This window comes from Amblyomma americanum, chromosome 5 (genome assembly GCF_052857255.1).
Source record: "Amblyomma americanum isolate KBUSLIRL-KWMA chromosome 5, ASM5285725v1, whole genome shotgun sequence".
Classification (NCBI taxonomy): domain Eukaryota; kingdom Metazoa; phylum Arthropoda; class Arachnida; order Ixodida; family Ixodidae; genus Amblyomma; species Amblyomma americanum.
The window spans coordinates 57,091,466-57,101,325 of record NC_135501.1 but is presented as its reverse complement, the minus strand read 5'-3'; the positions used below and the strand labels follow the sequence as shown (position 1 = coordinate 57,101,325).

General features: G+C 47.0%; 1 protein-coding gene across 2 annotated transcripts in view; it reads left to right on the top strand.

Annotated features, from left to right (window-relative positions):
- LOC144132464 (uncharacterized) overlaps window positions 1-9,852 on the top strand; it is a 17,176-nt gene extending 7,324 nt beyond the window's left edge. Inside the window, exons 4-5 of one of the 2 annotated variants that reach the window (XM_077664889.1) lie at window positions 5,899-6,039; window positions 8,473-9,852. In XM_077664889.1, the coding sequence (XP_077521015.1) occupies window positions 5,899-6,039; window positions 8,473-8,819 (488 nt within the window). In that variant the 3' untranslated portion in view covers window positions 8,820-9,852. Of the gene's footprint in view, window positions 1-5,898; window positions 6,040-6,917; window positions 7,143-8,472 lie in introns of those variants that run through there. The other variant, XM_077664890.1, reaches the window with a different exon arrangement.
- Window positions 9,853-9,860: the final 8 nt, after the last annotated feature.

Below are 9,860 nucleotides of genomic sequence, written 5' to 3'. Positions count from 1 at the left end.
CGGGCTCGAACCCGGGAACTCCGGATGAGTAGCCGAGCGCCCTAACCACTGAGCCACCGCGGCGGGTCTTCAAATAAGCAAAACATGTTTTTGGGCTAGTTGGTAACTTTCTTGATTCATAACGGCAGCGAAGGAGCACAAACACAAGAGAACAAACGCGCAAACACACGGACGAACGCTGCTTACTCACAACTGGTTTTAATGGGAATAGATAGTGCTGAAATAAAGGTTCTACGCGTCTGCGCACTACAGAGAGGATAAAAAGCACCCATGTTCCACGGTAACAACACAAACACATCTTATCTTATAGCCGCGAAAAGTTCGAACTCTGAAGTGCACATAAAACTCCAAGCGTCACTAATATAGCAATCAGCTCTCTTCTTTATATGATAGGCGTGCAGGAGTTCACGTGCCGTTTTATTCTTGCTCCTGCCTAGAATTCTAGCACTGTCGAAACGTGGCGCACATTTCCTGCATGACTGGCAGTGCTTAACCAAGTGCACACTTTCTTTGTTCTTTAAATTCCTTTGGTGCTCCCCTAGCCGATGTACACCTTTCCGCGTGTAACTGCCAGCTCGTATAGAAGCACACTGCATGCAGGGAGTGGTGTGCTGTTTCCCACATCCGCTTCTTCTTGTCTCCTTTCCGGAGGTACGAGGAAAAAAATAGTCACGCACAACGAACCCTACGACGAAGGAGAGGGACAGAATCCTGCGACTGGAAGTTGCCCCCTACATACACAAAGTGTCGCATAATATGAGAGCCGTTGTGTGTCCTCCATGCTCTCGTCCATTGTCTGCGAGCGCTGCTTCTCTCAGACTAAATGTAGCGACAACAGGTGTCACAACGGCGGTGAAATGAAACGCAAATAGGTGCAACTGCATACTAGGGAAATAAAGGCCCCCACGGAGTGAAGAAAACATGCGGGGCAGCAGTTGTAATGCGAAAAAAGTAGACAAATTAATGGCGAAAATTTTCTGAGGCTCCATAGTTTGGAATGCAACACAAACAAGGATACAAAATGGTGACACAATGATGAGGTCCACAAATTTCATATTCAGTGGAGTTGTCTTGCAGAAAATGTTGCTGGGTGCATACTTGACCAAGCTCAGCTTCCACTTAACATCACCATGTCTCGTACGGCGTAGACAAAATCTTTTATATCATCACACTATGACTTCCGCCACAGCATTAGCAGTACTATTTCACCTCTAAGTCTAGGATGCAAAGTGTATGCGTCTATGTCTGCTCCATAAATTAATACCACAACTTTCCAAATCTGCGTGAGTCCCACCTGTGCGCACTTCATCCCGTTTGCTCAACGCAACTAACCCTAAATAATTGTTTTTACCACCACCATGAGCATCCAGCATTTACTCGGATCAAAAAATGCCAGTCGCGATACAAGAGTGGCATCAGATTCCCGACCTTATTGTCATCGAAAGTGATCCCGTTAGATGTTAAGAACGCCTAATGTGTCATCTTACTGTATAAAATGTAGCTTACATTTGTACCGTATAAAATGTAACCGCAACTTTCTGCTTTGGCGCTTTTCACTAACTGCTGCTTCCATTATGCTCATCCACTGTCCTGCTATTTTGTGCACTACTCCCCTCATTTTAGGCAATGCCTCATCAGGGGCCTTTGGGGCTGCAATAAGAAGAAATGATTACTATAATGATGAAGACTTTAATCTATGGGTCCAGCAGGAGAAATTTAATTCGTTAAGTACTTTTTCGTCGTATGCGAGGAAAATGTAAAAGGCAACCTTCCTTGTGGCTGCCATTATCTACGTCCGATTGGTTTCCAGTAGATTGGATACCGTACTTATGAAGGTCTTGTATGCCCAAACATCCCGTTTGCAGTCTTGGTATTTGCTTGAATTTCGTCCCAGATATAATTAATGGGCCATTGTTTGTGGGAGCGTTGATTTTCTTATTTTAAGACGAGTAGCTTGATTTGAGAAACCTTTATTTGAATACGGAATCACTGACACTGGTGCAGTGAAGCAATAAATTCATGAATGTCGTTATGTTTAAAGAATTCCTCGAACTTTTCTGCCACAAAGCTAATTCCATGGTCTGAGTAACCTTCGATTTTAAAATTATGCGGATCATTTCCATGTAGAAGCCGTGTGCATCAGATCAGTGGCGTAGACAGAAAATTCTTTCGAGGGGTGCTCATGTTACAGCGCGGCATCCTCCTTATAGAAGTTGTAGAGGGATCAAATACATTAATCATAATTGCATTGCCAATGCTATTGCGTATTAGATGCTGCAAACGAATTCTTGAAAGCTAGGCACTGTCAAGACAAGTGAAATACGTATTTTCTATAAAACATCATGTTCGTATGCCACAAAAACTGTGGCAGAAATAAGTGATATCAATGCTTCCATCTTTCTGTCTATTTAGTAAGTAAAGAAAATGCCTCATGAATTTTAGATCCATATCAGTTGGAAACCAGCAAAGCAGTGCATGTCCCTGATATGAATAAGTAGAGGACAAATAATATAACAAATCTTTGTCCTTCAAGAACCTTGTTTACGAATTTGCACTAATGCAGTGGCCAGAAAAAAATCTGTGGCACTGTCCTTCATTCCATTGTATTGCACCGGCGCAGCTGTCACCGGTCGAGAATTGTGAGTACTTGCACTGAAGTTAGAGTCGCAACAGACAGTACATATAAAAAGCAGGAGTTCTGCAAAATATACGTCAGAAGTGCGAATATACAATGGAATATCATAAATGAGAAGATACAGCGTGATAAAGGGCAAAAAAGCGTCGCTGGAAACAAAGTTTACTGCATGTATGCACAAAACATGGTAAGATGTTTAAAGATACGTATATTCTCTAATAAATTTACATGTCTTAGTTAATGTTGCTGTATATTGTCACGAAGTGGTGACTGCAGCCCGAATTGCAGAAAGGCTGCGAAAATGGTGTCTAAACAAAACTGTTTGTTTGGGCTGATGCCCCCACAATGGACCGAATCACTCGGTGGCGGCGTAGCAACAAGCGTGCTCGGCGGTCGTCGAACAGAATGCCCGCCGCTGTCAGCCGTGTTCAATTTAAAGCTGATAGCGAACTTTCGAGATAAAGCGTGCAAAGTTACTAGAACATACAACGTAGAATCAGCTCTGCCTGGATGCGATCAATCGAGATAAATCTGGTCGCTTCTTGCATCGCAAACAAAGCGATAAAGCGGTGTGCCGGCACATTTGAAGAATGAACAAACACTGCAAAGATTCGCGGCAATATAATATGTCAAACAAGCCAAATAAATCAATGATTCCACGAAAGTTCGTCTGGTCAGGCATTGTATTAAAGAAAAAGGAATGCGGTCACTGACCATGTCATGAAATTCAAAGACGTTTCGGAACCTCGTGCGGGTTCCTCGATCACTGAGCGGGACAGGAAATTGTCGCGACTTATATACGCAACACGTGGCGCAAAGAGCGTGCGTAGATGAGTGGCATGGTTATTTTCATCCGGTTCATGGCAGCTGGTGTCGATTGGATGATTAGAGATTCCATCAGCCGCCGAGATGACACGTTCCTTTCCTTCGCGATGACAGTGGCGTGGCCCCAGACAATCGTATGAGTATGCACTTGCACAAGCTCTGCAATGGCGTTCGTCGTGTGATTATTATTTCTTACGTCACGTTTGTGGTCGTTAAGCTTTCTGAGGAACTTTCCTCTTTCGCCAACGTGAACCTGGGGGCAATCAGCACATGGAATCTGGTAGATGACACCTGGAAATGCTTCAATCGGCAGTTTCTCTTTCACGTTCACGAGCTGGTTACGGAGCTTGCTGGTCGGGATGTGGGCAATGCGCATGTCATATTTTCAAAACACGCGCGATAGTGCCTCGCTGATTCCTGCAAGTAAGGAATGGCAGCACGTGCCTGGAAAAAAACAGCATGAAAAAGATATTGTAGGCAAAATTCAGCATGATTTCCAGCGCCGGTGGTTGTTTTGGTCAGCGGTGCATAACAGTACGAAAAAATTTCGAGGGGGGCTGAAGACTCCATAAGCCCCCCCCCCCCCCCCCCCCCTGCAAATATATGTCAGATTTTTTTAGTGCCAATGCCCTAGTGCTTATTGGGTTTCATTACTTACTGCCAGAAGAATAAACCTCTGTGTTGAGTCGCGTCCTTCAAAGCCGCCAGTGGTGCTTATGGAGAGAATTCCAGCGATTATTTAGTAAGTGGAAGTTATTTCAAGGGGTCCTAACTTGTTGCTTACGGACATTACGCGCTCCTGACACATGTCGCGATTGCAGACGATGCCAGGTTAGTAGTGTCGTGAATATAGTAATCCTATTCTTCTTCTATGTATCCTAAGTGTTGCATGTCTTTCATGAAGAGATCTAGCCATAGCGAGCAAGGGACGCAATCTTGATTGATTCTTTTCCGTCTAGCGATAGTTATAAATTGTTCGTCTGTAACTGCTGCCGGTTTTCATGATGGTTTTGTTGATCTCTCTTGAAAGTAAACCAAGTTCTCGGGCCTTAAAACGTTCTACGGCTTTAGTGTTATCACACCCTACACAAGAACTTCACGGAGCGCCTATAAAGGCAGCCTTGTAATTTCTAGTGTTCTAAAGATGTAAGCTGACAGGATCGGCGCTAGGAATTAATGGCCTTCCATGAAAATAACATCGCCACTTGTCCGCACAGCCGAGCATGGCGAGGCCTTCCAGCTCATTTAATGCGTAGCACATTTCGTGTTTCAGTGATTTTTCAAAGGGATTTGTGACAGAGAATACTTTGCAGTCATTGTATGGTTGGTTTTCTCTCACGGCAGCTGCAAGATCCGCACGTCTTGATAGTGTAAAACGGCCTGGCGAAGTAAAAAGGAGGCAGTTCTATTTGTATCTCTTGAACACTAAGTCAATAAAAAGAAACTCTTAGCTAATCGTTGGTGGGTCCTTTGAAAGCGTCAGCAGCTGTACGTTCGTTGCTTCTAGCTTGACGTTCGTTGCTTCTAGGTTGACACACTGAAGTTTGTTGTACTTGAGGTGGTACACATAGGTTCGCTGTATCCGAGCCGAGCGCACATAGTTCGTTACATCAGATGTCCGGACATGAAAGTTCCTTATATCCGAACTTTCGGTATATCCGATGTGAACACACTAAAGGTCGTTATTGGCCACCTCAGTATGGCATCGCGGTAGCTTACTGCTACCTGCCACGGTGGACGGATGGCAACCTGCCCGCTCGATTGTGGGCAACATGCTTTCCGCCCACTACTGACAGACGGCGGTCGCCATTTCTGCTTGCGCAGACCGTTCTAATGCTAACGCATTAAGAATGTCCCTTCATCAGGCAATACTTCAGGAGCAGTGAGGCGCTATCTCGTAGTACTTGCTAGCGGGCTGATTACTGAAATCTAATGCTTGATGTACTTCCGGCGCAAAGCAAAGAGGGAACGAGGGACAGCTGAAGAGGCACACGAGCTTCCTGTCCGTAGCATGTTCCTTCCCCATGTCCGTCAGAGTTTTCCATTGCTAAGAGAGAGAGAGAACTTTATTAAGCCAGAGCCAACTTGTCTGTCAGCTGGTGCGACGCAGCAAAGGCGCGTCACGTTGGTGGAAAGGGGTGTGGGTACCTCTCCCCTCTCCCTCCTTTACTACGCATGCTCCGGCGCACCCACTTAAATGCACTCCTCACCCGTTGCACCCGTTGTCCGCTACTTCTACCGTGCCCGACTCTCCTATACATGCCCAAATTGCGCCGAAACCTATGCTAATCGGAAACGTTCCCCTTTACACTACCCCGTCGCCACTGTTTTGGGAATGTTTAGAGTTTTAGACGTTATCTAATCTCTCACTCGAGCCATCAGTTGCGCAACTATTTCTGGTATTTATCACTACTCTGTTTATTTTGTCTGCTGCACAGAGCGCATGGACCTGTGTACGGGCAAGCGCTGTCAGAAGACGCAGTGTGGCCACGTCTCGGTGAACAACGACAGCTGCCAGGGAGTGGTGCGACCGTACGCCGACAGGTGTCGCTGCTGCGAAGCCTGCGTCCTGCAACTCGGTGAGAAGACCCCTGCGTGAGTCCAGCTGCTCTGCGAGTATTTCAGAATGCCGCCAGACGGAAAACGACACAGTATGCGGAATGAGCGAGGTATTTTCGTAAAGTAGCGGGAGATTTGCTGAAATAGAACACTACGTTTTACCATTCAAATTCTGTTTCAGTCTGAATCATGGGGATGAGCTAGGGATTCGAGAGAGAATTACAATGGAAAGAGGGAATAACCGATGGACTGGTCGGCCGTCATGAAGCCGGGGGAAAGAAAATCCAGTTGGGTAGGCGAGGAGATCAGGAACATTGCTGGGATAGTCTGGGCACAGGACAGGATTATCGCAGTCTAATAGAAGAGGCCTTTATTCCGCGCTGGACGTAACGGGGCCGAGGGTGATACGTAATGCTTCCGCCCAGTTACATGATTTGCGCCCTTGAGTGAACAGCGCCACCCAGCTGTATTGTGACGTCCTGGAACATATCATGTAATTACGCTAATAATAACGGATAACAGGCATTAAACCATTCCTACTGGTTCGCATTTGAGTTCACGTCCACAGTGCAGTAGAGCATTTACAATTAATGCAACAAACAACTTATTGCGGGAGCTGTGGATTAAAAGAGCAAAGAGATACGCACGGTGCCGTGCAACAAGGGACAGTTGTATTTGCCTGCTGAATACCACACACGCACCGCTGCGACTAAACAGCTGCGAACAACTGTACTCTGTTGCTGATGATCGACAGCAGATTTAATTCCACTGAGCATACAGGCTTTTATACACTCACAGCACACGTACCGCTCTAGCCTCATCTTTTTAAGGAGTGTAAGAACACCGTTCAGGTTCATCTCGCAGAGTCCTTCAATCGACCTTTCGCACTCTGTTCCAGAAAAGGACGCCGACTGCTCCAACAGGCCCTCCGACTTGCGCGACGTGCGCGAATGCGGACCCGGGCTCTACTGCAACCATATGCTCTGCCGCTGCATGCAGTACACGGGGACGCCGTGAAGGACCGAATGCTCGCCCTGCCGCTTATATTGCCGCCACTATTCGCGTTGCTAAGACCTCTTCCACTAAGACCCTGTTAACTTTGTTTGTAAATATTCTTACAGTACAAAATATGGTAACTTTGACTGTTAATCGAGTGAAATAAATAAGTCAAGACCACCCTTTCATGTTCTACCAGAGCGGTGGCCTAGCGGTCTGAGCATCCGCCTCGCATGCGGGAGGTGCGAGGCTCGATCCCCAGTGCCGCCGGGAACCCACCGGTGGTACAATGGGTACAAGCTTTCCCCTGGTCTGGTGCTCGGCTTATTTAGGGTGAAATGCTAGGGAAATGAGTCTTTGGTCCCACCTTGAGTAGAAGAAAAATACCTTGTGCCATGGCGCTCTTTGGCCACAGATGCCCTTGCGCCATAAAAATCAATCATCCTCATCATATTTCATGTCCCCGCACTGTCCGCGACGGCACAGGGGCCACCCGTTGCACGTGCCAAGCCGGGTGTCGTAAATATGTTTTCAGCTAATTAGGCAACTTCGATCTAGTAGACATCAGGCGATGAAAGAAGTGTACAAATATTCCCTTACTTAGCAAAACACTTTAAAGGACCTCTAAGAACAACTTCATCTAATTTTCAATCCCAGTAAATATAACTGCTGTAGCTACTTGCGGTTGTGCAGATGTTTGCTCGGTAGCCAAAGAGCCTTTATTGCTGAGAAAATTAAATTTAGGAACGGAACTTTCCCCCCGTCCCCTCCAATAAAACTTGTGGTGCTGTAAAGTGGGAAAGAATACTGCGTATATTCTCCGCTCCTCCACGACTGGCAGTTAAACCAGTTAAACCCCATGCACCCGGCTGTCGCAACTGCAATAGCGCGTAAGCCAACCACGGCGGGCCCTACTCTTGGTAGCAAAGAAACAGAACAACGCTTTGTCGCCACTAACTTCAGATAAAGTCTGAACAATTTAGTAGCATAAGAATAGCGCGTGGTTAGAAAACATAGAAAAAGTCTTTCTCCAAACGTTAAGGTATCGGCTCGGGATGTTGAGGCTTGTTACTGGTTCGAGCATTCGGCCCTGTCTTGCACAGCTCTGAACCTACTGTTGTTTTCCTGAAATCTGCGCTTTGAAATAAGAGCGGCAGCTTGCTCCAGCCAATCAAGGGATGAACTCTGACTCGCCCTTAGGACAGGTTTTCGACTGGCTCCCTCCAGAGTTGCGGAGGAGGAATGAGTGATACAAAAACCAAATGGGGACGTAGTGGAGAGCAGCGGTTTAATTTCGACCACCTGGAGTTTCTTGACGTGGACGTTTTTTCTGTTTGTTGTGCGACGTCGGTGCGCTGTAAAGAACACGAGTCACTGCGCTTGTCAGACAGCTACTGCGCCGTTCGTTTCCTCGTAGTCAATGTTCACACATAAGATGCCCCGTTTTCCTTGCGCAGGAGCTGTCCCTCGAACAGCACTTGCCCAGCACCTACTTCCGCTTCGAGAAGTTGCCGGAGATGTCGGCCGACCACCTGTTCTTCGTGTACTATGCCCTGGACAACTGCGAGTCCAGCGACGAGGTGCACCAGGACCAGGCGGGGCTGCCCGCTCCGTACCGCGTCAACCTGCCCCTAAGGCACCTGGTGGAGTTCGCACCCGTCTTCGGCTGCCCGGACACCGGCATGGCTCACTTTCCCCAGGGAAGGCGTTCGTCCTGCGCCGTGGTCCTCCCGGACTCGTGGCCCGTCAAGGCAACCACACCTTCCGTTCGCGCCTGACTCGTCTGCGAATCCCTTTATCGTGAAAGCGGCTGCGGGCTTTTTTTCTGTGTCAATTTAACTCTCGCGTTATAACACACAGTCACTTCTCGCTCGACGTTCCTGTGGGTAACCGGACACAACGCTCATAGAGCCTCCAAAGCATTCACTTTAAAGCAAGTGCCTTAATTTTTATTCTGTCAGCAGCCAGCAGCCAGGTTTCTGGTCTATCGATTACCATTGGAGAGCGTTCCTCTGGCAGACTGACTCATCCACCGAGTAGAGAGCCCGAGATGCGCGGTAGCCTTCATCGTAGCAGGCAATCCTCAAGATATTCCGATATTGATTGCAGCCTGCCCAACTGGTGTTTCTTAAGTATGCATTCGTCATTGTACAGCGTTGTTATTTTGTTTCCCTACACAAACCACAAAGCATATTATGTACTTAGTTCCATCCACGCTTGTTTTGCGCACACATATAAAGTATACTACATATGGTACGATTCAAGTCCTTGCTCTTCAGAATGATTTTTTTTTTCTGGGTCGGTCGAAATGTACACGCTAATACGCCGCCAATAGCTAGCTGTGGACGCTAGAGGCGTATTTACGAAATAAAGCCAAGATATACCAACTTCAATATTAATGCATAATGAAGCAGGTCCAAACATTAGCACAAGTCGCCGGAGACCTCAACAAAGGAGCCCGCCCACCTCAATGGTCCAACATTTAAAAAGCCATAAAGTTTTCTTTCTCTCTGCCTGCGATGGGTGATAGTTGCGTCGCAGCCTTGCATCAGTGGTGTGGGATTTGGCTCCAATGATCCAAAAAGCGGTTTAAGCACACCCTCGCCCTTCAGAACTCTGCATGATCATGGCGGTGATCTCTGCAATGTCAGCCAGTGTTCTAGACCAATCAGCTACTAATTGCGCTCGATTGTTGAATTGATTGGTTGACTGGCTCATTGACTGCAAGAATAAATGATCCAATGAAGCACCAACCCTGCTACAATTCAGCAACGTAACGCAGTCTGACGGCACGCAAAGGGGCCAGACAATAGATATTCATGATTCATGCAAGCCGTTTTTTTTT